At 40.4% G+C, this 15,359-nt stretch overlaps 1 protein-coding gene across 2 annotated transcripts in view; it reads right to left on the bottom strand.

Moving 5' to 3' along the window:
* Positions 1-15,359, bottom strand: part of SCCPDH (saccharopine dehydrogenase (putative)) — a 38,233-nt gene that overhangs the window by 10,333 nt on the left and 12,541 nt on the right. For both annotated transcript variants that reach the window (XM_064594440.1, XM_045877603.3), the window contains exons 5-6: positions 14,424-14,473; positions 148-278 (exon numbers count right to left, since the gene is read on the bottom strand). In XM_064594440.1, coding sequence (XP_064450510.1) covers positions 148-278; positions 14,424-14,473 — 181 coding nt within the window. The remainder of the gene's footprint in view (positions 1-147; positions 279-14,423; positions 14,474-15,359) is intronic.

The raw sequence follows: 15,359 nt of genomic DNA, 5'->3' as shown, positions 1-15,359 counted from the left end.
TTGAGTCCCGCATCAGGCTCTCTGCTCAGCAGGGAGTCTGCTTCTCCCTCTCTCTCGGCCCCTCCCCCTGCTTGTGCTCTCTCACTCTCTCTCTCAAATAAATAAATAAAATCTTAAAAAAAAAGAATAGATTTTAAGTTACTATACCTTCTTTTCAATTTTGAACCAACAATTGGGACAGGTTTCAGATTTGACTCATTTCTCAGTTTTTTCAAATTACTTTGATCTCCAAAACCATAAACTGCAGACTTCCAGGTACCATCGTGAATGCACAACCCCTAATAAAAATTCAAAAGGTAAAGAAACATGACTTAAGGGATAATTACTAAAATGTAAAACCAAGAAATTTATAATTGTTTACAAAGAACATTTCGCCTCTATTTGAGCTAGCCATAATCCCTTACTTAATAATCTTGAGATGAATTTTCAGGCAGGACTAACACTCATTAGCTTGATCATATGCGATATTTATACCCACGTATGCTCTTTCTTCTTCCTTCCTACCATCATTTATGCTCCTTTTAAATGCCACTGAGTTTTACCTCTGCATTTTCACTCAACTAACTGACCATATTCCTTCAAATTAACCCTTCTAATTCCTATCCCTATGCTGATTCCTCAAAATCTCAAGATGTGTTCCTGGGCACGTTTACGCAACAGACACAACGTACATACCTATCCCAGCCCCAGCGTACCTGTTACCCCACCACCCCCAACGCCCCTTACTCTAGCCCCAAGTTATATAAATGCCTTCCACATAAGTCTTGTTAAAATATTTTTTTAATTTTAAGGCTCATTAATATGATTTATATTTCAATTTCTTTCCCCACTTCTTCAATTTCTTTCTGGAACTGTAGCCAGCATAGAATCCTTGCTTGATCTTGACCAGACTCATCCGTTCTCTTATTTCTCATCCTTCAGTGCTTTCCATTCTTCCAACATAATTACACCCTCCATGACCCTCACCTCCAATGCCCATTAGACGTGAGCAGCAGAAAGGAGAACACAGGCAAGGATATAACCTCGGAACTCAATGTCTTAGTGCTGACTCTTCTTTACCTAACTTCTAGATGGGCCTTTTAATTCTCTGTTATGTAAATATTTTAAACTTCATTTATAATTCTGATTGTATTTAGCTGTTTTAAGTCCTGCCTTACATGTAGTTTACCTTGTTTGAATGAACAAAGTTATTTAGAAATATTCAAAACCAACTTTGTCACAAGATTTTGAAAGAGGAATATCAGTAAAGCTGATGTGAAGATACTGTTGCTTGTTAATAAGCACAGTAAGAGAAACAAGAAAACCATCAGAAGATTCAGGTGTTTATATCAGAGCTTTGATGACACTGGAAGGCAGAGAGACACCAAACTTAATTTCCATTTTGATATATATTAGTATCTTCTATAGTGTTAAAACAAACAGAGCTACAAGTCTGAGGGTTAAAACAAACAGAGCTACAAGTCTGAGTAGTTTCACATACTCTAAATCTGGGCCCAGTCAATGTGACCTATTTGCAAATATAAAGATTCCCAGGGGCACCTCGCTGGCTCTGTCGGCAGAGCACGTGACTCTTAATCTTGGGTATAGAAATTCCTTGAAAATAAAAGCTTTAAATAAAAATAAAAAAATAAAAGATTTCCAAATACCAGGAGAAAACAGCTTTTTGAAAACCTAAGAATATCTTCTTATACAAATAAGCCATCAAAAAGGCACAAATCACATTCCATTTTTAAAAACTGTTTATCTTATTGAAAAACATAAAGTACACACAACATAAATATATAATTTAATGAAATTATGAAACAAATCCCTGTAGCACAGAAGGCCCTCCTTCTGTCCTGCTTCATGGTAATAAAGACAAATACTTGCTTTCCTTAGAGTTTTACCACCTAAGTATTCATTCCTAAATTCACTTATTGTGAATTTTGCCTGTTTCTAAACTTTACAGAAATGGAAGCACACAGCCTTTGAGTTCGCCCTTTTATGCTCAAAACTGTGATGTTAAGATTCATCATGTGTTAGAAATAACTCCTACTTTGGAAATCAAAAATTACCTGGAAAAATATGAAAATGAAAACATGACAGTCCAAAACCTTTGGGACACAGCAAAAGCAGTTCTAAGAGGGAAGTTCATAGCAATACAGGCCCACCTCAAGAAGCAAGAAAAATCTCAAATACACAACCTAACCTTACTCCTAAAGGAGCTAGAAAAAGAACAAACAAAATCCAAAACCAGCAGAAGGAAGGAAATAATAAAAATTAGAGCAGAAACAAATGATACAGAAACTAAAAAGCAATAGAAGCGATTGATGAAACCAGGAACTGGTTCTTTGAAAAGATCAACAAAATTGATAAATCTCTAGCCAGAACCATAAAAAGAAAGGACTCAAACAAAATCACAAAAGAAAGAAGATAAATAATAACCAACACCACAAAAATACAAACAATTGTAAGAGAATATTATGAAAAACTTGGGATGCCTGGGTGGCTCAATTGGTTAAGCGTCTGCCCTCAGCTCAGGTCATGATCCCAGGGTCCTGGGATGAAGTCCCGCATCGGAATCCTTGCTCAGTGGGGAGCCTGCTTCTCCCTCTGCCTGCAGCTCCCCCCTGCTTGTGCTCTCTCTCTCTCTCTGACAAATTTTTTAAAAAAGATTATTATGAAAAACTATATGCCAACAAACTGGACAACCTAGATGAAATGGATAAATTCCTAGAAACATATAACCTACCAAAACTGAAACAGGAAGAAACAGAAAATTTGAACAGACTCATTACCAGCAATTAAATTGATCAGTAATCAAAACACTCCCAACAAACAAAAGTCCAGGACCAGACGGCTTCACAGGTGAATTCCACCAAACACCCATTCTTCTCAAACTATTGCAAAAAAATGGAAAAGAAAGGAAAACTTACAAATTCATTCTGAGGCCAGCATTACCCCGATACCAAAGCCAGATAAAGACTACACACACAAAAAAGAACTACAGGCCAGGGGCGCCTGGGTGGCTCAGTCGTTAAGCGTCTGCCTTCGGCTCAGGTCATGATCCCGGGGTCCTGGGATCAAGTCCCGCATCGGAATCCTTGCTCCACAGGAAGCCTGCTTCTCCCTCTCCCACTCCCCTATTTGTGTTCCCTCTCTGGCTGTCTTTCTCTCTGTCAAATAAATAAAACCTTAAAAAAAAAAAAGAACTACAGGCCAGTAGCTCCGATGAACATAGATGCAAAATCCTCAACAAAATACTAGCAAACCAAATCCAACAACACATTAGAAAGTCATTCCCCACAATCAAGTGGGATTTATTCCTGGGATGCAAGGGTGGTTCAATATTCACAAATCAATCATGATATATCACATCAATAAGAGAAAGGATAAAACCATATGATCATTTCAACAGATGCAGAAAACACACTTGATAAGGTACAACATCCATTCATGATAAAAACCCTCAATAAAGTAGGCTTAGAAGGAACATACCTCAAAATAATAAAGACCATCTATGAAAAACCCACAGCTAACATCATCCATAACAAGGAAAAACTGAGAGCTCTTCCCCTAAGATCAGGAACAAGACAAAGATGTCCACTCTCATCAGTTTTATTCAACTTAGTACTGGAAGTCCTGTCCTAGCCACAGCAATCAGACAACAAAAAGAAATAAAAGGCATCCCAACTGGTAAGGAAGAAGTAAAACATCTACTATTTGCAGAGGACATGATACACTACGTAGAAAACCTGAAAGACTCCACCAAAACACTGCTGGAACTGATAAAAGAATTCAGTTAAGGGGTGCCTGGCTGGCTCAGTCAGTTAAGCAGCAGCTCTTGATTTCGGCTCAGGTCATGATCTCAGGATCCTGGGATCGAGCCCCGTGTGAGGCTCTGTGCTCAGTGCAGAGTATGCTTGAGGATTCCCTCTCTCCCTCTGCCCCTCCCCCTGCCCTCTCCCTCTCTCTCTCAAATTAAAACAAAACAAAAACAAAAAAAATGTATTCAGTTAAAGTCTCAGGACCCAAAATCAGTTATGCAGAAAGAGAAATCAAGGAATTGATCCTATTTATAATTGTACCAAAAATAATAAAATACCTAGGAATAAACTTAACCAAAGAGGTTAAACACCTGTACTCTGAAAACTATAAAACACCAAGGAAAGAGACTGAAGATGACACAAAGAAATGGAAAGACATTCTATGCTCATGGGTTTGAAGAACAAATATTGTTAAAATCTCTATACTACCCAAAGCAATCTACAGATTTAATGCAATTCCTATCGAAATAGCAACAGCATTTTTCAGAGAACTGGAACAAACAATCCTAAAATTTGTATGGAATCTCTGGGGCGCCTGGGTGGCTCAGTCGGTTAAGCATCCAACTCTTGGTTTCAGCTCAGTCATGAGCTCAGGATCCTGGGATTGAGCCCAGTGTTCGGCTCCACGCTGAGCATGGAGTCTGCTTGAGATTCTCTCTCTCCCTCCCCCTCTGTCCCTCTCTGCTCGCACTCACTCTCTCTCAAAACTTAAAATTACAATTAAAATTAAAAAATAAAATTTGTACGAAATCTCGAAAGACACTGAATAGCCAAAGCAATCTTGAAAAAGAAAAACAAAACTGGAGATATCACAATTCCAGACTTCAAGTTATATAACAAAGCTATAGTAATCAAAACAGTATGGTACTGGCACAAAAATAGACACAGATCAGGGGAACAGAATAGAAAACCCAGAAATAAACCCACAGTTATACGGTCAATTAATCTTTGACAAAGCAGGAAAGTATCCAGTGGAAAAACAGTCTCTTCAACAATGGTATTGGGAAAACTGCACAGCTACATGCAAAAGAATGAAACTGGACCACTTTCTTACACCATACACAAAAATAAACTCAAAATGGATGAAAGACCAAAATGTGACACCTGAAACCATAAAACTCCTAGAAGAGAGCACAGGGAATAATGTCTCTGACATCGGCCGTAGCAACATTTTTCTAGATATGTCTCCCAAGGAAAGGGAAATAAAAGCAAAAATAAACTATTGGGACTGCATCAAAATAAAAGGCTTCTGCACAGTAAAGGAAACAATCAACAAAACCAAAAGACAACCTACTGAATGGGAGAAGATATTTGCCAATGACATATGCATTAGGGGGTTAGTATCCAAAATACACAAAAAAATTGACACAACTCAGCACAAATAATGCAATTAAAAAATGGGCAGAAGACATGAACAGACATTTCTCCAAAGAAGACACACAGATGGCCAATAGACAAACTCATAAAAAGATGCTCATTATCACTCATCATCAGGAATATGCAAATCAAGGGGCACCTTGGGGCCTCAGTTGGTTAAGCCATCTGCCTTTAGCTCAGGTCATGATCCTGGAGTGCCAGGATCGAGTTCCACATCGGACTCCCTGCTCAACGGGTATCCTGCTTCTCCCTCTGACCCTCCCCATTCTCGTGCTCCCTCTTTCTCATTCTTTCTCTCTCAAATGAATAAAATCTTAAAAAAAAAAAAAAAAGGAAAATGCAAATCAAAATTACAATGAGATATCATTTCACACCTGGCAGAATGGCCAAAATCAACAACACAAGAAACAAGTGTTGGCGAGGATGTAGAGAAAGGGGAACCCACATGCTCTGTTGGTAGGAATGCAAACTGGTGCAGTCACTGTGGAAAACAGTATGGAGGTTCCTCAAAAAGTTAAAAATAGAACTAACATACGATCCAGCAATTGCACCACTGCATATCTACCCAAAGAATACAAAGACACTAATTCAAAGGGATACATGGACCCCGATGTTTATTGCAGCATTATCTGCAATAGTCAAATTATGGAAGCAGCCCAAGTGTCCACTGATAGATGAATGGATAAAGAAGACACACACACTGGAGTATTACTCAGCCATAAAAAAGAATGAAATCTTGCCATTTACAACAACATGGATGGAGCTAGAGGGTATTATGCTAAGCTAAATAAGTCAGAGAAAGACAAATACCATATGATTTCACTCACAGGTGGAATTTAAGAAAGAAAACAAACAAGCAAAGGAAAAAAAAAGAGAGACAAACTAAGAAACAGACTTTTGAATTACTATATTGTATTGAATCACTATATTGTACACCTGAAACTAATATAACACTGTATGTTAACTATACTGGAAAATTTTTTAAAAAAAGAAAGAAAGAATTCCTGCTCTACAGCTGCTCTTTCCATTTTCTAAATGGTATCTTTTGATAAACATTCTCAATTTTAAATGTATACAAATTTACCACTTTTTCTTTATATCTAATGCCTTCTATGTCTCTTTTAACAAACCATTCCCTAAACAGCCTGGTGACTACAGTTAATACTGTATTCCCTATGTGAAAGTTGCTAAGAGAGATCTTAAAAGTTTTTATCACAAGGGGAACCTGGGTGGCTCAGCTGGTTAAACATCAGACTCTTGGTTTCAGCTCAAGTCTTGATCTTAGGGTCATGAGTTCAAGCCCCATGTTGGGCTCCACACTGGGCATGGAGTCTACTTAAAAAAAGAAAAATTCATCACAAGAAAAATAAATTTGCAAGTATGTATGGAGATGGATGTTACCTAGACTTATTGTGGTAACCGTTTTGCAATATACTACAGTATATACAAATATCAAATCATTATGTTGTACACCCGAAACTAATGTTATGTCAATTATACTTCATTAAAAAAATAATAAAATATATGTGTGGGGGAAAAAAAAAGAAGCCATTCCCAACCCTGAGGCCATGAAATACACATCATCTTCAAGAAGCTTCACTATGTTGCCTTTCACACTTAGGTCTATAATCCACCTAAACTTGACTTTTTGTACACAGTGAAAGTACGAATTCAATTTCATTTCTCTCCATCTGGATACCCAGTTGTCCCAGCATCACCTCCTGAAAAGCCCCTCTCCCATAAATCAAGTGCTCACACACGCATGAATTACTCTGAGCTCTTTACTCTGTTCCAGGCCTACTGATGTCCCACTGCCAATGTAATGCACTGAATTAATAATAAGTCTTGATACCCAAGAGCATCTTTCTATCTTTTTCTCCTTCAAGAATGTCTTGGTTATTCTCAGCCCTCTGCATTTCCATATATATTTTAGAATTAGCTTGTCAAGTTGCACACCAAAACAAAGCAAAACAAACAAAAACCTGTTTCAGATTTTTATTGGAATTACATGGGATTATAAATCAATTTGAGGACATCTTAACAAAATTGAGTCCTCCAATCCATGAATATGGTGGATCCTTCTATTTATTTGTCTTCCTTAAGGTGTCCAATCATGTGTTATAGTTTTCGTCACAGAAATATTGCACATTTTTCTATTACTATTTGCAGGTACTTAATTTTTTCTATGCTATTAAAAATGGTCCTTTTAAAAAAATTCATTTTCTAACTGTAGCTGGTATATAGAAATGCAACTAATTTTTATATTAATTCTGTCCAGCAACAATAAAGACTAGAATGGAAATAAATGAAACAGAGAATAGAAAAATAGAGAAAATCAATGAAACCAAATTTTTTTTTTTAAGATTTTTTATTTATTTATTTGACAGAGAGAGACACAGCGAGAGAGGGAACACAAGCAGGGGGAGTGGGAGAGGGAGAAGCAGGCTTCCTGCCAAGCAGGGAGCCCGATGTGGGGCTCGATCCCAGGACCCTGGGATCATGACCCGAGCCGAAGGCAGACGCCTAACGACTGAGCCACCCAGGCGCCCCCCAAATTTCTTTCTTTTAAGAAATCAACCAAATTGACAAACTTTTAGCCAGACTGATAAAAAGAAGGAAAGAGAAAAAGAACAAGCACTCAAATTACTAAAATCAGGAATGAAAGAAGGAACATTACTACCAACCTTACAGAAACAAAAAGGAGTATAAGGGAATACCATGAACAACTGCATGCCAACAAATGAGACAACCTAGATGAAATGGACAAACTCCTAGAAAGACACTATTACGAATTGAACTGTGTCTCCCCAAATTCATAGGCTGAAGTCCTAACCGCTAATACCTTAAAATGTGACCTTATTTGAAAACAGGGTTGTTGTAAACTTAATTAGTTGATATGAGGTCATACTGGAGTAGGTAAGCCCCTGTCCTTAAGAGACAGGTGAAATGTGGACACAGCATGCCCAGAGGGAGCAGAGATCAGAGCGCAGCATCTACATGCCCCAGATGCCCAAGACAGCCAGCAAACCACCAGAAGCCAGAAGAGAACTATGGAGCAGATTCTCCTCAAAGTCTCTGAAGGAACCAACTCTACCAACACCTTCATCTCCAACTTCTAGCCTCCAGAACTGTGAGAATAATAAATTTCTGTTTTTTAAGCAACCAGTTTGCTATGGCAGAAAACTAATGCAGATGCAAACTACCAAAACTGACTAAAGAGGAAATAGAAAATCCTAGTCAACCTATAAGAAGTAAAGAGATTGAATTAATAATCAAAAAACTTCCCACAAAGAAAAGCCCAGACCCAGATGATCTCATTGATGAATTCTACCAAACATTTAAAGAATTAATACCAATTCTTTGCAAACTCTTCCTAAAAGGCCAGTACTAATTGCCCTGATAACAAAACCAGACAAAAGACATCACCAGAAGACTACAGACCAATATTCCTTAGGAACATAGATGCAAAAATCATCAACAAAATACTAGCAAACTAAATCCAGCAATATATAAAAAGGATTATATACTATGACCAAGTGGGATTTACCCCAGCAATGTAAGGTTGGTTCAACTATGAAAATCAATCTTAAGTAATACAATGTATGAAGAGAAGAAAAAACAAAAACCACATGATCATCTCAATAGATACAGAAAAGGCATTTGATCAAATATAACACCCTTCAGGTTAAAAACACTCAACAAACTAGGAATAGAAGGAAATTTCCTCAACCTGATAAAGAGCATCTATAAAAACCCACAGCTACACAAGGATGTCAGCTCTCGCCACTTCTACTGCCCATTGTACTGGAGGGTCCAGCCAAGGAAATCAGGTAAGAAAAAGAATTTTTCCAGTAATCTATGAAACTCATTTATTAATTCTAATAATATTGCCTATAGATTTCTTTGGAATTTCCTACACTCACAATTACATCATCTGCTGAAAATAGTTTTGTTTCTTCCTTTCTTTTCTTTTAATAAAGATTTTATTTATTTATTTGAGAGACAGAGATAGCAAGAGAGAGCACGAGTGAGTAGAAGGAGAAGCAGGCTCCCCGCTGAGCAGGGAGCCCGACTCGGGACTCCATTCCAGAATCCCAGGATCATGACCTGAGCCAAAGGCGGACGCTTAACCGACTAAGCCACCCAGGCACCCCTTGTTTCTTCCTTTCTAACCTATATACAGTTTCTTTTTTCCTGCATTACTGCTCTGGCTACAATCTGGCTGAAGTAATGGGCACCCAGGTCTTATTCCTGAACTGAGAGCAATAAGTTTTCAATGTTAAACACTGGGTATCATCTTTATTATAGCTTTTTTAAAAAAAGATAATCTTCCCTTCTACTCCTGGCTTGCCGTTAAGTTTTAATGAGTAGAGGGCGCCTGGGTGGCTCAGTTGGTTAAGCGACTGCCTTCGGCTCAGGTCATGATCCCGGAGTCCTGGGATCGAGTCCCGCATGGGGCTCCCTGCTCTGCAGGGAGTCTGCTTCTCCCTCTGACCCTCCCCCCTCTCATGTGCTCGCTCTCTCTCATTCTCTCTCTCTCAAATAAATAAATAAAATCTTTTTAAAAAAAAAGTTTTAATGAGTAGATAGTACATTTTACCACACTTTTTCTCTCTTTATCAAGATGATCATAAGACTGTCCTCCTTTAACCTGTTAGTGAGGTGGATTATAGCGATTACATAATATTAACCCTTCCATTCCTCTCTAAAACTAACTTGGTCAAAATGTATTCTTCTTGGGACACCTGGGTGGCTCAGTCATTAAGCGTCTGCCTTTGGCTCAGGTCATGATCCCAGGGTCCTGGGATCAAGCCCCGCATTGGGCTCCCTACTCAACGGGAGGCCTGCTTCTCCCTCTCCCACTCCCCCTGCTTGTGTTCCCTGTCTGTAAAAAAATAAATAAAATCTTTAAAAAAAAAAGTGTATTCTTATGTATTACTGCTTTTAATTTGCTAATATTTTATTTAGGATTTTTTACATCTATGTTCCTAGAACATGAAACTGGACTGGACTTTTGCCTTCTGGAATTGTTCTTGTAGGGTTTTAGAATTAAGGTTAAGTTAGCCTTGTCCACTCAAGTCAGCCAACAAACACTTACTGAGCTCCTACTATGTGACCAGCACTATTCTGGGTGCTTGGTAAATTAAATAGACAAAAATCCTTCTTTTTGTGGTGCTCACATTCCAGAGCGGGTGACAAACTCAATAAAAAATACAATACATAGGATTTAGAAAGTGCAAAGTACTATAGGAAAAAAGAAAAAGAGTAGATATGATGAACTGAAAATGATGGGCAAAGGAATTAAGTTTGCAGTTTTAAATGGGACTTCATCAGGAAAATGGCATTTGAGAAAAGACTTGAGGGAGATGAGGGTGTCAGTCATGCAAACATCTCTGAGAAGTGTTTTCAGGAAAAGGAGAGAGCCAGCACAAAAGCAGACAGGCTGCAGTGTGCTGGCGTGTTCGAGGAGGGCACAAAGGTCAGTGTAAATGAGGGAGAATGCACAGACGTGTGGGAGAGGAGGCTGGAGAGGGGACAGGGGCCACGTCACTTATATTCTTGCACACGACTGGAAGGACAAGATCCGAGTGAGGTCTGAAAAGGATCATCCTGGCTGTCGAGCATGGACTCTACAGGAACAGGTGGTAGCAAGAATAAGGTGGGAGAAAGAGAAATGGTGAAGAGTGATCAGATTCTCACATATTGTAAAGGCAGAATCAACAGGATTTCCTGACAGACAGGATCTAGGTTTCAGAGAACAGAGATAGCAATGCCCACACTGTTTGATCTGTGTGGAAGGACACGCTACTACCAACTGAAATGGATACAAATGACCCGAGGCTGGAGCACATTTGGAAAGGAGAAACAAGAGGTCAGTATGGACAAGACACAGTCTGAGAGATCTATCGAGTGTTCAAGTGGAGATGTCAGCTAGGTGATTGGATGTTTTAAGTCTGAGTTTAGAAAAAAAGGTCTGGGTTAATGACATAAATTTAAAATACATTTCATCATATGCAAATATACAGAGATTTTCATGTTATCTCTTCATTGATTTCTAGTATAATTGCACTGTAGTCTAAAACACACTCCAGGGGCGCCTGGGTGGCTCAGTCGTTAAGCGTCTGCCTTCGGCTCAGGTCATGATCCCAGGCTCCAGGGATCAAGCCCCCCATCGGGCTCCCTGCTCGGTGGGAGGCCTGCTTCTCCCTCTCCCACTCCCCCTGCTTGTGCTCTCTCTCTCGCTGTCTCTCTCTCTGTCAAAAAATAAATAAAAAGTCTCTAAAAAAGAAAAAATAAAGCACACTCTAGGACAGGTTGGCAAACGGTCTCTGAAAGGTCCAACTTGTAGGTTTTACAGGCACAGATGGTCTCTACTACATATTCATCTTTGTGTTTCTACTATAGCCCTTTAAAAATGTAAAACCATCCTTAGCTCATGGACATATAAAAAAGGCCATGGGCTCGGGGCACCTGGGTGGATCAATCGGTTAAACATCCAGCTCTTGGTTTCTGCTCAGGTCGTGATCTCAGGGTCGTGAGAGCGAGCCCCGTGTTGGGCTCCACGCTCAGCACGGAGTCTGCTTGAGATTCTCTTTCCCTCTCCCTCTGCCCCTCCCACTCATGCTTGCTCTCTAATAAATAAATCTTAAAAAAAAAAAAAAAAAAGGCCACAGGCTGACCTGCTCTAGAGCCGCAACAGCCACGATGTAATAAGCCCCCACACAGCACACACAGGACATTTCCATCACTGTGGGAAGGCCGGCCGGACTGACAGGACTATTCTACAGTGTATGATTTCAATCCTCTGAAATTCAAGCATGTGGTCTGTGGTACAATTTTGTGTGTAAAATAAAAACCTCCAGGGGAAAAGAAAGATAAGGAGGGGCAGGACAATTCAGTGACTAGGGATACACAGAATCTGTCCCATCAAATTCAGACTGTGGATTTTGCTTTCAGGGGAATGAGAGAGGGAGCTGCACTCGTATGGATGCTTCAACTCTCTTGTCCTGAGTTAAGCCCCAACTTTAAGTTTGAATAATGTTAACAAAAATAATACTTAATAACACTCACTGAGCAATCTGCTAACTGCCCACCTCTGTTCTGATTTATACTCATTGACCCAGTGACCATATGAAGTAGATACTATTACCATCTCCTTTTACAGATGGAGGAAGTAAGGCACCATGAGGATAGTGTGCTACTTGCCCACGCTCATGTCACTGGTAAGTGGCAGAGCCAGAATTTGAGGCCAGGCAGTCCTGCTTCAAAATCTGGCTCGACTCAGTAAGAACCATCAGGGGCTCTTCTATCCCTCTAGTAAAGGACAGACACTTTCCCTACATCAGCTCATCTTTCCAATTGCATCTCCTGCTGCTCTTTCAAAAGCAGCCTCTTTTCTCCTCTACCAATTTTCTCACAATCTCCCTGTTGTGACATCTGGGTTTTGTCGGTCCTGCAGCAATTCCCTGCAACCCTCTACCTCATCTTCTGCTTATAAAACTCTCCTTCCTATCTGGAACATGTTCCATGTTCGAGAGATGGGCCTGACTCTGTGGTCCCCCCTCCAGAGGCCTGTGACCCAGGCCTAGGCAATCTGCCTGCACCGTTATACCAGGTCATACTGATGGGCTCAAGAATAGCTGAACGGCCCAATACTTGACTGATCTTTCCTACCATGTGATAAATCAACTCTGCTAGCTGTTCCCAGGAAATGAGGAACTTTAAGGACAATGTACCCCTGACCGCCAGCACCTTCCATGCCATGCTGAGAGGCACACAAAGGGACCCAGCAGAAATGAATGCAGACATCAGTAAATTCCACACTATCCACCTGCAGAATCAGTCAGCTCCTTTTCGTGTTGCTGGTTTAAACTGGGTGGAGCTGGGTTTCTACCCATGCTCCCCAGATTCAAGTACGTATCTCATTCTTGCTTCTGAGCCTATGTTCAGGTGACTGCCTCTGATCTTCCAAATGCTATTCCCTTCTCACAGCTAAAATCTGCAAGGCCTCTAGGAGGCCTTCCCCAGTTACTCAGGCCCTCTGTCACTTCCCTTTATTCTGATTCTCCAGTGGGCATTCTCTGTAACCACGGATTTTAGCATGTGTTATATAGCTCTTTGTGTTTATTAACCTGATCCCACAATCTGGACGACTAGAACCATTACTCTTACCTGCACATGCTCCATACCTCCCATAGCTATGTCCTGAAAATGCTACTCCCTCCCCCTTAGCCCAGCTCCATGGCACCAACCTCCAAAACTCAGTCCATGCCCAGCTTCTCCAGACAGCTCTTACCTCTGGCCTCCTAGCTGGATTTACTCTCCATTCTCAAAAAATACAGTATTTTATCTGATCTCTTTAACATCTCTCTCTCCTGCCAAGCTACGTTATTATCTCTTTCAGGACAGGTTTGCATCTTCTTCATTTCTGTGTCACACTACCTTGCACTCCTATATATATTTGCACCACCACAGAAGACTTGCTGGATGAATGGAATTTATTTTATTTTATTTTTTTTAAAGATTTTATTTATTTATTTGACAGAGAGAGAGACAGCGAGAGCAGGAACACAAGCAGGGCGAGTGGGAGAGGGAGAAGCAGGCCTCCCGCCGAACAGGAGCCCGATGTGGGACTCGATCCCAGGACCCTGGGATCATGACCTGAGCCGAAGGCAGACGCTTAACGACTGAGCCACCCAGACGCCCGGATGAATGGATTTTAAAGAGAACCTTAAGTGTAGACCTAGAATTGGGTCAAACACTACTGATGATAAAAGTCCTATCGTAAACATGGGCCTCTGGGAACGCAGCCACCTCAGGTCTCATGTCCCAAACAGGCTGGACAGTCGGTGATGACATCATCCATCTCTTTACGGCCACGACAGCACTGGGCTGTGAGTGAGGTGCACAACACAAGTGCACAGACTTGGACTAAGGTGAGGACTGAAATGGCTGACAGCGTTTATTACACAACAATGAGAGAGATTTTGGTGCTGGGATCATGGTAACTCATTCTAATGCAGTGACCTGTGCAGCTGTTTTTAACAAAATTCTATTTTGAGTCTAATTCCCAGCAAGCTACCATCTTTACTTTTTAAAATCAAACATAGTGACTCTCACACCCTAAAAATTACAAATATATATGAAATTTAATTCATCTAAATCTTTTTAGGAGGCATGTGTCATTTCCAAAATGTTTTTATTAATTTTAAAAAACACCAGAGAAACAGAAAAACTAACCTCAGGTCCGGAATGTAGAGTCAGGAAACTTTCCACAGCAGTCAGAGTGCCTACGAGAGCAGCAGAACAGGAAAGCCAAATCAGATAAAATCCATGTGACTAAGGCATGCAGTAATAAATTATTCCTATTTTTTAAAGATTTTATTTATTTATTAGAGAGAGAGCATCAGCAGGGGGAGGGGCAGAGAGAGACGCAGACTCCCCGCTGAGCAGGGAGCCCGATGCAAGGCTCGATCCCAGGACCCCAAGATCATGACCTGAGCTGAAGGCAGATGCTTAACTGACTGAGCCACCCAGGTGCCCCAAATTATTCCTATTTATTTAGGGACCACTTTTACCAAGACTACAGCAGATACAGTCAGAAAATCTGTACTGGTAATAGGTTCATTATGTGACTGAAAACAGACTTACGAAGCAGCTGAAGCGAGGTAAGTTGTCAGAAAGAGCAGTTTAGAATAAAGTCTAAGTGCTAATACTGGCAAAATCTTTTCTAGTATTCAAACTGCCACCAAAGATCTCTTCCAACAAGGCAACAATTTAGTTCACTCATTCGCTGGAAGGCCATCAGCACACAGTTCTCAAAATTATATCTGTGGGATGAATTCTGTTTTCCAGTATGACTGCTTTCAAGGTGGCTTCATAGTAGTGATTTATAATGAATGTGCAGAAAACCTATCGAAATGGCCTCTGTGATGGCTTATAAAATACTTAAAATAAGGCTGTTAAAATGAAATAAAAAGGGGTGCCTGGGTGGCTCAGTCATTAAGCGTCTGCCTTCGGCTCAGGTCATGATCCCAGGGCCCTGGGATCGAGCCCCGCATCGGGCTCCCTGCTTGGCAGGAAGCCTGCTTCTCCCTCTGCCACTCCCCCTGCTTGTGTTCCCTCTCTCGCTGTGTCTCGCTCTTCAAATAAATAAATAAAATCTTAAAAAAAAAA

Source organism: Mirounga angustirostris, unplaced genomic scaffold (genome assembly GCF_029215605.1).
Source record: "Mirounga angustirostris isolate CCGP_5_RB_7025 unplaced genomic scaffold, mMirAng1.0.hap1 SCAF_6, whole genome shotgun sequence".
Lineage (NCBI taxonomy): Eukaryota > Metazoa > Chordata > Mammalia > Carnivora > Phocidae > Mirounga > Mirounga angustirostris.
The sequence above is the reverse complement of the archived record's forward strand: the minus strand, read 5'-3'. Positions and strand labels throughout refer to the sequence as shown.